The sequence below is a fragment of the Misgurnus anguillicaudatus genome, chromosome 19 (genome assembly GCF_027580225.2).
Source record: "Misgurnus anguillicaudatus chromosome 19, ASM2758022v2, whole genome shotgun sequence".
NCBI classification, from domain to species: domain Eukaryota; kingdom Metazoa; phylum Chordata; class Actinopteri; order Cypriniformes; family Cobitidae; genus Misgurnus; species Misgurnus anguillicaudatus.
Window position 1 is genome coordinate 29,462,990 of NC_073355.2, and position 15,194 is coordinate 29,478,183.

General features: G+C 39.0%; 2 protein-coding genes across 7 annotated transcripts in view; one reads left to right on the forward strand and one right to left on the reverse strand.

Annotated features, from left to right (window-relative positions):
- The window catches only part of clec16a (C-type lectin domain containing 16A), a 114,588-nt gene extending 106,871 nt beyond the window's left edge, over positions 1–7,717 (forward strand). For 5 of the 6 annotated variants that reach the window (XM_073857377.1, XM_073857375.1, XM_073857376.1 and 2 more), the window contains one exon: positions 5,944–7,717. In XM_073857377.1, the coding sequence (XP_073713478.1) occupies positions 5,944–6,368 (425 nt within the window). In that variant the 3' untranslated portion in view covers positions 6,369–7,717. Of the gene's footprint in view, positions 1–2,667; positions 2,766–5,943 lie in introns of all 6 variants that reach the window. The other variant, XM_073857378.1, reaches the window with a different exon arrangement.
- Positions 7,718–12,301: 4,584 nt separating this feature from the next.
- Positions 12,302–14,050, reverse strand: socs1a (suppressor of cytokine signaling 1a). The gene is made up of 2 exons (XM_055194187.2): positions 13,895–14,050; positions 12,302–13,277 (listed from the first exon to the last, which is right to left on the reverse strand). The coding sequence occupies exon 2, from the start codon at positions 13,201–13,203 to the stop codon at positions 12,589–12,591; it is 615 nt and encodes a 204-aa protein (XP_055050162.1). The 5' UTR covers positions 13,204–13,277; positions 13,895–14,050; the 3' UTR covers positions 12,302–12,588.
- Between the last annotated feature and the right edge of the window lie 1,144 nt (positions 14,051–15,194).

Genomic DNA, 15,194 nt, shown 5'->3' on the forward strand with positions numbered 1-15,194 from the left:
CAGTGTCCATAATCGCTCGCTCATTTTTGTTCCCTTCTTCCCCATATGGTGGACTCATTTGCTATATAGGGAATAGTGAACGAGGGAGCGGTTTCGGACATAGCTCAGGTGTGCCTCATACATCCTGGAAAGTGAAGCTGCTGTCTCTTTGATTGCCCCCTGGTGGCTGGATGCAGTACAAGTCATAAACCCCGCCCTCCATGCAAACGAATGGGACTTGTGTCAAAATAAAAAATAAATGACACACTCCGAGCTCCACGGCCGATTTCTTCTGCGCAATATTATGTCAGCACCCGTTGTCGTACATTTTACGCTCGGTTCATTACAATAGAAGGAAGCACCGTCCATCTTTTTTACAGTCTATGATTTTCACACGCATCTCGAAAATGGCTTAACCATATATTTATATTGCAAACCTTTTCAGATATTTTCATGATAATAAAGAATATGTATAATGATTATGTTTGCTTTTTCAAATGCATGTTATAAACCAGTGGTTTTCAAACTTTTAAGCGTGCGGCCCCCCTTGTTTATACGGTGCATCGCTATGTGGCTCCCCAAAGAAAATGTATGGCATAAACATTCCAAAACTTAATATTTGAATTAAGTAAGGAATAATTGACGACAAGCCGGTGAGTTATAAGAAAATAATGCACACCCAAGGTGGTTATGTGGCACGACGCGAAGCACAGTGTGCATTATTTTCAAATAATTCAAAGGACCGGAGTCAATTATTCCTCTTATACTACGGTTACCAAAAATTTTGCTCTGGTGCCTATTTTTAAGACATTTTAAAGATTAGGTGTGCGGTTATTGAAAAATAATCAACACCCAATCAGAATCGGCCCCCAGTTTGAGAACCACTGTTATAATCGACTCAAACTAACAGTGATTTCAGATCGATAAGGACTTCCTACTGATTAAAAGTACATGAAATAGCTGTGCATTTTATCAGCTGTGCAATTCAGAATCGTTATCGGACAGGATGTATCGGCATTTATCATCCCATCCCTAATAAACTGATAACGTGTAAGGTCATGTAAACGCGGAAAACATGTTTTTTATCTGGAAAAGCCCATAAATGGCTGCACAGGTAGATTACTGCACACGTGCTATAAATGAGGATTATGACCTGACAAAGTAGTAAAGTTGTAGCGCTTTTTATGACTTTTAATGAAATCGTTCACCCAGAAATGAAAAATTGTCATTATTTACATCATTCATGTAATTAATTATTAATGTTTTGGTTAGTTTTAATCCAAAGCCATTTGTGTGCCTTCAGGATATTTTTTTAAATATACGGTAAAAGTCACATGGACTTTTTAATACACTTTTGAATCTTTTTGAAGATTGAGAAAAAGTGGTCTAATCCACACCCATTGTAACCCGTAAACCCAAAATGATGCTTTTGAATTATAAATAAAGCAATGTAAGGATATACAATGGCAGATTTTTCATGTTTGGTTGAACTAATCCTTTAACACTCTCATGTTTCTTTTAAGCTTGAAGCGTCACAGCACATGCAGTACATTTCTCCTATCATTTTCTGCTTATGTAAACAATGTTCAAAAACTATTTTTTTTAGTTCTTTCTCCTTGAAGTGTTTGGTACAAATCACACCCCGTTTCTTCAAACTCAGTAGCGTCTCATGGGACGACATACTCTACGGTAGGGTATTTTACAACTACTAGCCCCAGAGGACCTCTGAAGATCCGTTGTGACAGCTGAGCGCCGTCTTTTCCGACTGAGTCTCTAGGGGGCTGCGTTCACTATAATGCTGTTTTTATTTTAAAGCGTGGGCCTGTACGCATCTCAAAGCTGTTCATGGGTGGTCGGGTGTGGTTTTGGAAAAACCTGAAAGCTCGCGAAGTCTTCACACCCCAAAAGACCAGGAACGTATCTGGCGGTTGACTTCTCTGAACCCGGGAGTGAAATCTTGTGGCCACCTACAGATTTCTGTCTGTGCGATGGAGGCGTTTTACTAATACAGTCATGGACTTTTTTCTTTCTTTCACTATGTATCTTTTTTTTCTCTGAACCACGATTATGGTGCGTTTTAAACTAAAGTGTTATATGGTGGTGCCGACCCACTAAAGGTCAAACTCCGAGCAGCTTGAGACTATTCTGTGTAGTCACACGAGTGAGAGAAGGTGTTTGTGCAAGGGGCATGTCGTTTTAAAACGACAAGTGCAGCATTGCGAGGTGACCGCATTCAGAGTTGGTTAATGCCTGGTGGTGTGAGTCGTCTTTGAAGAGGAGTTCTTAGAAACAGCAGCCACGGCAGATGACGTGTTGTTTTGTGGCGAGACAGACATCCACCTCTCCCTCGATCTCTATCAAAACATGCTCGATGCACGTACACGCACATTTGCATACAATCTAACTGTATGTACTGTACACCATGCGTACATTTGAGTTACACTGCCAGACTTGACGTTTTTTATTCTTGGGTTGTTTACTTTCATAAGACTGAGAGCAAAATATTGCAGGCAGGACTCAAGTCTAGCTCCAGTGAACTTTTATCATGCTGTTTTTATACCCACCATTTTTTATGTAGAAAGAAACTGTGTACTTTGCATGTTATATAGTATACTTTCTATGTGTGCATCCCACTTTTATAGGAAGCATATCATTGTGTTCCCTTTGATCTGTCCTTCTGTTCTCTAGTCAGACCTGTCAGGAAAGGCCGGAGGTGTGTGTTTTCTCTGTCAGACGATGACAGGCATGGCGGAGAGTGGGTTTAGACCTCCAAATACACGTGAAAGGCATGTCTGTGTGATGCCTGATACATTCTGTGAAAAAAGAGTGACTTCCTTAGTCTCCATTGACTTACTACTAAACAAAATGACTAAATTAGCCTGCGTGTGTCATGGGTACGCTTCATATAGAATAACTGCTCAGGAAGTGAATGTTGTTATATGTGGTGCATAAACTATGTAAATGTATTGCACTTTTTTTAAATAGAAATCTTTTTGTGAAAATCACAGGTTTGGACACACCTACCCACGGTTTCACAGACAAGTCATAAGGCACATGTTTGACCTTTGGGCGGTTTCCCAGACAGGGTTTAGATTAATCCAGGACTGGGCGTTATTTATATTATGACATTTAAGAAGTTTTTACAAACATATGTTACAAAAGACAACACTGGTGTGCATCTTAAAGGTGCAGTGTGTAATTTTTAGAAGGATCTCTTAACAGAAATCCAAAATAATATACAAAACTATATTATCAGGGGTGTATAAAGACCTTACATAATGAACCGTTATGTGTTTATTAACTTAGAACGAGACCTTTTTATTTACATACACTGAGGGTCCCCTTACATGGAAGTCGGCATTTTGTGCCGCCATTTTTCTACAGAAGCCCTTAACGGACACATTTTTTTACTATGTTGTCTCCGACGATAACATGTTTGTCCGGTGCCGGCTACCATAGCTTTTTTGTGTTTCAAAAGCGAGGGGTGATCAGTGGACTAAGCCGTTGGTTGCAATTTTGCAACCTCACCACTAGATGGCGCTAAAATTTACACACTGCACCTTTAAGACAAAACGATGTCACTGATTATGTTTAAATTAGTCAGGACAAGGTGTTTTAAAATGAAAGCATCTTAAACATGCATTTGAGGCTGGGGTTAGGATAAGCCCTCTGCGGGAAACCGCCCCCTTATGTCTCAAATTAAAAAAAACTTGCATTGACAGATCTTAAAATATGCCAATGCCATTAAGTAACATCTTTTTCTAAGGCATGTTTATAAAAGATGCTTAGGGCCGGATTCCAAGACAGGTCTTGGGTCTAGTCCAAAACTTAAACCCATGTTTGAGTTGTCCTAACTGAAATCAGCTTGAAGTGACATGTTTTAAAATATATCCGTGCCACCGTTTCATCTCAAGATGCACACCAGTAATATTTTTTTGTAATGTATAAAACTACTTAAAGGGGACATATCATGAAAATCTGACCTTTTCTATGTTTAAGTGCTATAATTGGATCCCCAGTGCTTCTATCAACCTAGAAAATGTGAAAAAGATAAACACCATTCTCTGCAATCATGTGAAAAAATAGGTCATTAAAATTTGGCTCCCCTTCTGACGTTAGAGGGGGATTAAACTGCCCCTTAATCTGCACTATCCAACCACAGATCAGCTCATTTGCATTTAAAGGGACACACCCAAAAACGGCACATTTTGCTCACACCTACAAAGTGGCAATTTTAACGTGATATAATTAATGATCTGTATGATATTTTGAGATAAAACTTCACAATGTACTCTGGAGACACCAAAGATTTATTTGACTTTTTAAAAGAGTCTTTGAAATGTCCTCTTTAAAGGAACACGCCCAGATTTTGGGAATTTAGCTTATTCACCGTAACCCCCAGAGTTAGATAAGTCTATACATACCTTTCTCATCTCCGTGCGTGCTGTAACTCTGTCCCTGCTAGCTTAGCTTAGCACAAAGACTGGAAGTAAATGGCTTCAGCTAGCATACTGCTCCCAATAAGTGACAAAATAACGCGAACACGTGGAGTGATTTGCTCGCAGCACCCGAGAAGCCCCCTGGTGAGGAGCAGAGAGTTCGGTCAGAGTTGTTCAAATCACTCCGCACAAGTAGCAGTGCTTCGCCTTCTGAGAATATAGTTCCCAGTATGTATACAGTTAAAATATAGCTGTGTCTCATATCACCTTGTTATTTGTACATGCTGTGACTATACAAATCACAACACATAAATAGGAAAATGTTTGCGTTATTTTGTCACTTATTGGGAGCAGAATGCTAGCTGGAGCCATTCGCTTGCAGTCTTTGTGCTAAGCTAAGCTAGCGGGGGCTGCGTCAGACAAAGTTACAGAGTTATGAGAGAGGTATGTATGGACTTATCTGGCTCTGGGGGATGCGGTGAATGGGCTAGATTCCCGGAATCTGGGCGTGTTCCTTTAAATGTCCTAATATATAACTAATGCCTAATCCTGGCTTTGGCTAAACCTTGTCTGTGAAACCAGGCCCTACCGTTTTAAATGATCACAATCTTAAACAGTAAATGTATCAAAATTGTGAATAATTTCCATCATTTTAGGAAAGAAACTTTAATTATAATATTTATTTTACGCACTTTAGTTCACCCAAAAATTAAAATTCTGTCATGTACTCACCCTAATGTTGTTAAAAACCTATATGAGTTTCTTTATTCTGTTGAACAGAAAAAATATTTTGATAAATGATTGTGGGCATGCAGTTGACTGTACCTATTGACTTTCATAGTATTTTTTTTCCTATAATGAAGGTCAATGGGTACCGCCAACTGTGTGCTTACCATTATCATTCAACATTACATGACGACAGAAGTTTTATTTTCGGGTAAACTATCCCTTTAATAGTCAGTTAAAGTGAAGCAAGCTTTGCATCTGCCAGCTTTAGACGGGGACTGTAAGTGACGGGTATTTACAAATGTAAAGGTCAGCTATAGAAAGGACCAATAAATAAATACCAACAAATAAAAGCAAGCTTTGTCCTGTTTTTCAACTTCACCCTTTTTTTGTATCATTTAACTAAAAGTCTGCCATTCAGGTTCTTTTGTTTTCATTCATATTCATTATCTAAGCAGACAGCTTTACTAATCTCTGACTCACCGTTTTGCTCTTTGCATGTCTGGTGTCCATTGCACATCCGTTTATATGCGTTACTATTGTTTTGATAACAAGGAATTTGCCGTCTCCACCTCTCTGCCATTATCAGTGTTTCAAATTTTGGTGGATCTGATAAATGATGTTTAAATCACAGGCACACATTACGAACCACCTAACAATGTTGACTTTCGGGCTTCTCTGTGTTGTGTGAATGCTGTTTTACTTTTGCTTGTTTGCCTTTGGTAAATAGTCACTGCACATGCGTTGTCCAACAAAGGCACGTGTTTAAATCTGACCAGCCTTGTTCTTCCTGTTTCAGGGCTCGCCTTGGCCCCAAGCCTCACCCCTGCGCCACAGCCCACCATCTCTCTTCTATCTGACAATGATGCCGAAACGCTGAGCGTCGACTCCTTGACCCTACTGCCTCCTGCCGACCCACCACGCCTGCGCTCCTTCAGCACCCAGTCCTCCGTCCAGGACGAGGAGACGGCGACCGCCGGCAGCGCAGAAGATGATGAAGGAATTCCAGCTGTTACGCATGAGGACAAGAAAGACATTTCAGTCATACTCGAGGAAGAGGAGGCGTCTCCTGAATCTGAACTGTCAGACGTGACGCTTAAGGCAGAACCTGAGGATTCAACAGCGGTCGAGGTTCAAAGGGAGGAATCCGAAACAGACTCTTTATGTGTCACGGCTAACCAAGAGGACAACCCCGACCTGGAGGAGGAGACTGCAATAGACTGAAGCTAAAGCCTAGCAATCCTAAAACTCTGAGCCTAAATGTTTTCAAAGAAGCAAAAAAGTACATTTGATTGCCGTTTCAGTACTTTAGATTCATCATGACTGAATTTTTGCACAATCACTGATTGTGTACTAAATCTGCACAGGCTAGTAAAGCTAGTTTGTACATGCTTTTGGCCTAGTGGTTTAGGCCGTCGTTGTTTCAGATGTGTGTAGGCAGCCACTTTATCAATACTCACTTCTGTTGATTTAACACTGCGGTTCCAACTTTGATGTATTTCGTGAGACAACAGCGCTTTAACAAGAACAATGACGTTATTGATGGTCATGTGAGTTGCTCAAAGCACAGCCTGTGTGTGAGTGTGTGTGTGTACGTGTGTGACTGTCTTCTCATTGTGTGTTTGTAATGATTTTGTATGTTTGATTTTATAATACTGAGTAGGCAAACAGGGAAAGGTGTTTATATAAATATGTAAAGAATGAGAGGGTTAGCGGGGAATTCCCGCTTAATTTTGCTAGTCTTAACACTGAGGAATGTATAAAGATTTTTTTGTCTGTCTAGCGGTGCTCTTTTCTGAAGTTATATTTTTTTGACTGAACTTTCATTTGCACTTCAGCATCGGATTTCTAAAAAAGCCTTTGTCTTTCGGAGAATGTAAAAAAATGATAACTTAAAGAATATTTTGTGTCATTATCACTAAAAATACTCATCCAGTATGTCAGCCAATTTTTTATTTTTTTGTCCAGAGCATGATGTCACCTTTTTAAAAATATAAAGTTAATTTCCTGAGAATTTCTGTCACTGCCACCTTCGCACTTTTGTTTAGTTTGACTCATAGCTATTAAGTTTTCTTTAAAATACTTTAAAATTACCTTAATTACTTAAATTAGGAAACGTTTTCTTTTTGCGTCTGTATAAAAATACTGGACATTATCACAGCTGGGTGTGATGTAGTTATGCTTTAATTTTACTGTGGTGTTATTTTTTTACCTGAAGATTCAAGTTTGGCGGCTGTTACCACTATTGGACTGAAACTAACTATTAATTTTCGGTTTCTAGATGGTCGGTAGCACATAAAATAGACGTGCGTTCACTGCGTGTGACGCACATGCAGATGCTCTGGTAGCTTTACCTGGATTTAACTTTTATTTACTGCGTTTAATGAATATCACGTTAAAGCAATATATTTAATTCCGCTAAGTATTTTGAGGACGTGTCTGTTTTTAAAAAAATAAGGCATAAAAATAATGGCTTAGTTTGCATACAGTGTAAAGAGTTGTTTCTGATTTATTGTTATAATTAATTTACCAACTGGAGCTGTCAAGGTCATGCAATAAATTATTCTGATGTATGCTTTGGTCTTTATTGCTGTCTTTTAATTAAGTTCTTAAAATATAATCCTTACTTTTCACTTCAATTTTATTAACACTCACCTAAAGGATTATTAGGAACACCATACTAATACTTTGTTTGACCTCCTTTCGCCTTCAGAACTGCCTTAATTGTATGTGGCATTGATTCAACAAGGTGCTGAAGGCATTCTTTAGAAATGTTGGCCCATATTGATAAGATAGCATCTGGCAGTTTATGGAGATTTGTGGGATGCACATCCAGGGCACGAAGCTCCCGTTCCACCACATCCCAAAGATGCTCTATTGGACTGAGATCTGGTGACTGTGTGGGCCATTTTAGTACAGTGAACTCATTGTCAAGTCAAGAAACCAATTTGAAATTGTTCAAGCTTTGTGACATGGTGCATTATTCTGCTGGAAGTAGCCATCAGAGGATGAGTACATGGTGGTCATAAAGGGATAGACATGGTCAGAAACAATGCTCAGGTAACGATGTGCCCAGTTGGCACTAAGGGGCCTAAAGCGTGCCAAGAAAACATTCCCACACCATTACACCAGCAGCAGCCTGCACAGTGCTAACAAGGCATGATGGATCCATGTTCTCATTCTGTTTACGCCATATTCTGATTCTTCCGTCTGAATGTCTCAACAGAAATCGAGACTCATCAGACCAGGCAACATTCCAATTTGGTGAGCTTGTGCAAATTGTAGCCTCTTTTTCCTATTTGTATTGGAGATGAGTGGTACCCGGTGGGGTCTTCTGCTGTTGTAGCCCATCCGCCTCAAGGTTGTGTGTGTTGTGGCTTCACAAATGCTTTGCTGCATACCTCGGTTGTAACGAGTGGTTATTTCAGTCAAAGTTGCTCTTCTATCAGCTTGAATCAGTCGGTCCATTCTCCTCTGACCTCTAGCATCAACAAGGCATTTTCGCCCACAGGACTGACGCATACTGGATGTTTTTCCCTTTTCACACCATTCTTTGTAAACCCTAGAAATGGTTGTGCGTGAAAATCCCAATAACTGAGCAGATTGTGAAATACTCAGACCGGCCCATCTGGCACCAACAACCATGCCACGCTCAAAATTGCTTAAATCACCTTTCTTTCCCTTTCTGACATTCAGTTTGGAGTTCAGGAGATTGTCTTGGCCAGGACCACACCCCTAAATGCATTGAAGCAACTGCCATGTGATTAGTTGATTAGATAATTGCATTAATGAGAAATTGAATAGGTGTTCCTAATAATCCTTTAGGTGAGTGTATATAGCACTTTTCACAATTATTTAATTGTTCCAAACCAACTTAACATTAATAAAAATAGGAGAAAACTAAAAAGTCATAGGACATCTTCCCACACTTGATCTGCTGTAGACCTTTACTTGTTACTGTAGTAGGCGACCTCACTTATTAAAACTTATATTTCTTCCTAATTCCATTTCCATTGAAAAACTTTATTAAACACTGGTTGCATGATGATGTGGAGTTTTAAATGGTATTTGTCCCATGTAAGGGACTCTGGCAATGCTATGACTAGTGTTTTCCCTGAGACTTGGTATTAAAAGAAACACTTCCTGCATTTAGTAGGTCTAAAGTGCCTTACACAAAGGTCTTGATCTTCAATTATCAAATCCCAATGACTTTGCTTTTTTCGTTCTTTTATTCTATTGTGACATAATAGTGTAAGTCAAGGGTCACACTTCTGCTTATCGACTGATTTACTTTTAACAGAAGTTTCAATTCTCTGTCGATAAGCGTTTCTGTGAAATATCAAGCACTTATTATCATGGATTAAACATCCGTTTGTAAAAAGCATCTGCTGAAGGTGAATATGTTTTACTTCGCCCATCATCGTGCCATTTCCCTTTTGAGAAGCAGGTCATTCGAAAGACTGTTCACTGTAAATAGATGATGGTTACTACCATACATGTCACCATGACTATGATATTATCAGATATGTTAGCTTTCTCTGCTCTGATTGGCTGATGAATTAAACTTAGATCTAGCTTTTCATTGCCAAGGGCTCCTTTTTTGATGAAGACAATATTTTATTTTTATTGCATTTTAAATGAATCCTATAATAACATACATTTAGTACTTTATTCATGTAAGATTTATTGGTGTATGAATGATTTACAGAGTTTTACTTGTATTTTACATTTAAATTATAAAAAAGCTTACTCTGTCATTGTTATACACCCTGATGTTTTTCCAAACTAGTTTGACTCCCTTTTAACCCACTTTCATTATGTGGACAAAGATGTAATGGTCAATCTTTCACTTTCTTACAATCTATCTTTTCAGTCAGCATGAAAGTGAGAAAATGATGACACCATTGTTTTCTAATTTTGGATGCCCGGTACGCATTTTAGTGTTGGTGGTGCAAACTTTCTTTTTTACACTAATTAAGCAATAACTGGTAATCTAGAGGACATCATCATAAAAATGAGATCATCGTAAGCCCACCTTCTCGCTTATGGAAAAGTGGGTGAGGTGATTACTAAAAGGGGGTCTCTGTGTCCTGTCAGTGTGAAACAAATTTATCTTTGTGAATCAGTGAATTGGAAGTCCTGCCCACATGTTCTCAGTGAAGGCCATGGGGACCTTCTACCTTGATGTGGGATGACAAGAGATGAGTGTTGTCATAGTAACCATTATGTGGGTAGCCAGATCTCTTGCCTTCCTGGAATTAAGGTTTGTGGTTTCAAGCATCAAGTCAGTTTGCTAAAAACCACTGCCAGGGGTCTTAAGCATCATAGCCGTAAATAGATTAAAAGCTAATATTGTGTCACTCACGAGTTTCCATGGTAACGTTTATTTGCTCAATGAATAGCTTTTTTGTGTAATGCACAAAAATACTCTTTTTTTACATTTTTCTAAGCAAGTTCCTCTTTCTAATAAATATTTTCGGAAGAAAGAAATATATGACTTCACTAAAGTTATCATATTTTTCAATCACGTCATCCACAAATGCTCTTATTCTAAATCAGTTTAGGTGGTTCTCCCATGTCTGTGTCATAAATGGGACCAACGAGAGTAAATAACCCTTAAGCTCCAACCCGGGCGCTGCTATACCCACAAAATCTTGTGTGTGTGTACAGTATCTGCTAGCGTATGGAGGGGAGAGTTGTGGTTGGCTCCAAACCATCTCGGGAACTGTGTCTGTGTGCACGCTTGTGTAAGTCAAGGCCAGATGTAATCGAGATTAAAGGGCTCTTCATAGAAACACAACTGTCTCTGTTCCTGGTAGTGACTGTGCGATTTCATTTGTATTAGTCGCTGTAGGTCAGCGAGGAAAGATGGACTGATAAAAGCCGTACCGCATCAATTCACAGAGGTTTCTACACTGCAAAAGCCTCTTGGGCAACCTCAGCACCCGAAGCTTTATTGATCGAGGCGTTGTAATTGAATTCCGTGGGTTCTTTTTTTACCACCCTGTCATTTCCTTGATGGTGTTGGTGACCTCATGTGTAAAATAAACATACAAATGTCAAATTAATCTGTAATCTCGGTGTTAAGCATCTCATGAGGTTGAGCGGTTATGGGAATTCCCTCGATAAATAATAACTCAATAAAATGAGCCGACCGCGTACGTCAAACGATTTCCTTCTTTCTTCCACAGTATGATAAGATGATTTCATTAGAAATGTTTCTCTGATTATATCTCACTGTGTTTTTGTTGTTAACGTCCCTTTTATTATTATTATTATTATAGAGCTGTAAAAATACAACACTTGTGGCTGCTCTAGTTATATATATATATACACATACACTATATACAATTAAAACAAAGTTTTTAGTGTTACATAAGAAGACCTTATCTTATGACTATTGACTAGTTAGTACATAGTGTATCACTTCCCTTAAGTGGTACAGAATTCCAAGCAGTGATCTAGTTTACGTGAACGTCAGATGCTGTTGTATTGTTTGGTTCTTAGTCATTTTTCTGCGTAACCCTGCCAGAGGTGTTAAAGCACTTTATTGATACCGTGTATGAGTATCTCTGGAGATCACATGACTCCGCCCCGTCACACTCGTCAGTCATCACAACCCACTTCATTTCTTGTAAATGTCTGTCTGAACCATAAGCACTGTTAAGCAGTTTACGGTCACCACAGCCCGCCCTCAACCACGCTACTACCTAGATTAATCAGCCTACTAAGCGCAGAGTGTCTGGACTAAATAAATCCTGTCTGTGTCTCATTTCAGATATCTTGGTAGATTAAGTGTAACATATCTTAGACGTGACATGTCACGTTCTGACAAAAGGCCCGATTCACGAGAACGGATTGTTCTCTAGGATAAGACAAGCGAGCCTTGTTAAGCAAAGGGTGAGGCTTGTATCTGGGAAACTTGTCAAACAAAAATGTTTGACATGCCAGTATGTTTAAATCTTGGCAGGAAGCTTTCGCCTACATGATTCTAAAGAATAAACAGCCAGTTACTGGGAATAATAAAAGAAACATTTGGAGATTATTGGTACGTTCTCTGGAACCGAGTATTTTTAAACCATTTCCGATGAATGACTGATATGGGTAACGCATTAAACTTATCCAACAAACAAATGGAAAAATTAGAAATCGAGAGATTTGTGTTTAAATGGTTCACAAATATATTTATTTTTTATATAAAAATTATTACCTTGTAATATTTCACTCTGCATAGCAGAAATGTATTGAAAGGAAAAAAACAATTTTCCTGTATAGTGTAAACATTCACACACAATGTAAACTTTCATTAAGCAGTGTTCATGACTGATATTCCAAAATGTGCTACAAAATGATGCCTGCTTCTTAAAACAGAGCAGGACCATAAGGAGTCTATCAAGTATCTCCAGAGGGTTCCAGCAGCGTTTTAATGCGACAAGTCTATTCTTCATAGCGGATAAGGGAAGGCATGGAGGAAGTCCTTGAGGATTGGATGCACAGGGATGCGGTCGATGTCTTTCCCGCCGCATGTTTCTATAATCCGGCTGCGACACAGCTGCTGCAGAGACTGTACTGGCTCTTTTCTGCAAGGTCTGATCAGAGCCTTCTTCGGAGATTTGACGTAATATTCCAGCAGTTTGAAAAGAGAGTCAAAGGATTCCTTGCTGCCGGTCAAATTGAATTTGGAATTCTTGAAGTTAATCCGGATGCTCACCGGACCATTCGCGCCCTTGTAACTGAGCGTATAGAACACATTAACCTGACGACTGTCCCGGATGAGAAAAGTTCCAACTGGCTCTTTTTTCAACTTATGATGGGCCTCCTCAACGGTCATGGGACCCCAGTAGAAGCCGCTCTCTTCCAACATGGAAGTGGTCTTGGAGATGATCTTGAAGTCTCTCTCAGCGTTGAAAGGCCTGAAATGCGTCTCGAATATGGGCCAGGAGTCTGCGTGCTGGCCGGATCTGGAGGCCTGGGATCGGGAGACTTCCGGGGATGCGTCTGTACTCGCTCTGGGTTCTTCTGTGCCTTGATTCCCTTCCACTGAACTGTGCGCCACCATCCTACAGGAAAGACCAAGCAGTTTGGTCTTCCATGCCGTACCACATGAAAGTCATCTAGATGAGACTCATTTGTCTGTTGAGGAGCAAGTGAGAGACACAGTTAATACATTGGCCACTTCCATACATCTCAGACAAGCATAATTAGAACCATAATAACCATAGCATACATTAAACACTGTTATTAAAATAAAAAAATGACGAGATGGACATGGTTAAGTCAAATATGGACAAACTCTGGGTTAAGGTAACTTATATTGGGTTCTTTTAACCAAAAGTGCTTTTTTCTGTTAACCCAACAGTTAGGTTTGTCCATATTTTATCCATCCATGGCAGTTTTTTGTGTAAAACAGGCATTGGAGAAATTAATATTGACAAAAGGCAGCACTTTAAATATTAACACATGACAGTAAAGGCTGTAATGCAATAAACCCTCTTTTTATCGTAAGCGTCTTGTTTGATTATGATGACGTCTTCTTTCTATAGATTTCATATAGATTAGATTTAAATCGTATTCTGTTCATTAAAAACGCAAGTATTTCTATGAGTTCACATATATAACAATAAACATCTAATGTTTGCTTTTTAGTTAGGTAAGAATTGATGCATTTATAAACAACGTTTGTACACACTGCATTATTACGTAAGTTACTACAAACAAAAGAAAAGTTTGCCGTTAAGTTTCGAACTTACCGTGACAACAAATGTGAACTCCAAGAGCAGTCAATACAACTTTGACAAACTCTTTTCAGGATTTTATAAACTCCCATTGATTTATTCCACAGTTTGATCTCGCTTGAGATTTCTTCAGAGAGCGCTGTAGTGCTGCCCCGGCGCTCGCGTGCGTGCTTGTGTTCTAATGTCAATGTGATCCGGCACGCGCGGTTTTAAACTAAGCGACAGAACATCCCCGCCCATTTCCAGGAAATAAGTTCACTTTCAGCTCTTCTCTGAAATCATTCAATCAGGGATTCGCCACTCTAACCTGAACCACATGAATAGTAATGTGTTCTCTCTCTTGTAAAACTCACACAATTCGTAGAAGTTAATTCAGCGGCTAAAGTTACATTTAAGTTATGTCAACTAGAATAAAACAGACTAAGACAGGAACAAAAAATACATTTTATTTGTATTTACTATGCTTTTTTAGGCTGCCCACATGTCTTACTACAGACTTGCAGTGTGAGATAAAGAGAGAGATAGAATAATTAACCATTTAATGTACTGGATAGATCTTTAAACTAACTTTATTTATGTATTAATATGATTGTCTATTTATTTATGACAACATGCATTTCAAACAGCAGAAGAGTAAATACTTTCTGTCTGCCACAATTTTTTTGTGATTACTTTTTGTGCACAGATTTGAATGTGGGATTATTGTGAATTAGGCACGCACGTGGCACACTGATCTGAACAGATTTGGATATGTAAAGCAGTACCTGTAAATGAAACTCATGGCCTATTATAAATCTACAGCTACAGACCAAACCAACGTTCGTTCCTGAGTTTCATTTCTTGTCAACAGTGATGGACGTTGCATGCATTATGTATGTAATAGAGTAAATGGCACACACCTACATGGCAAACATTTTCAACTGGAAGCGTCGAAGCCATGTGTGCAGTTCCTTACATGCAGGATTTTTCTTCTTTGTGAAAAATGACATCAAATTCATCTACTGTCTGCGTGTGCTTTCAGTCTAGCCTACATGATCCAGCGCTACATGCGATAACCTTATGAATCAACTAGATCCTCAACCAGATTCGCCCATTTAGCAAGAAGAATGACATCAGCTTACATCACAATACCTTTGAAAGATTTCGACTTAAGATGAACTCTTCAGAAAGTGTGGTTCGTTTGAATGATCTCATTGTGAAACTGAAATTCCAGTCATGCAAAATACATGGTGTATTTTTCTTTAAAAGAATAGTTTGCCTTGGAGTAGAATTACTGGTTATACTTTCGTTTCTCTCGTATTTCTCAGAAACATGA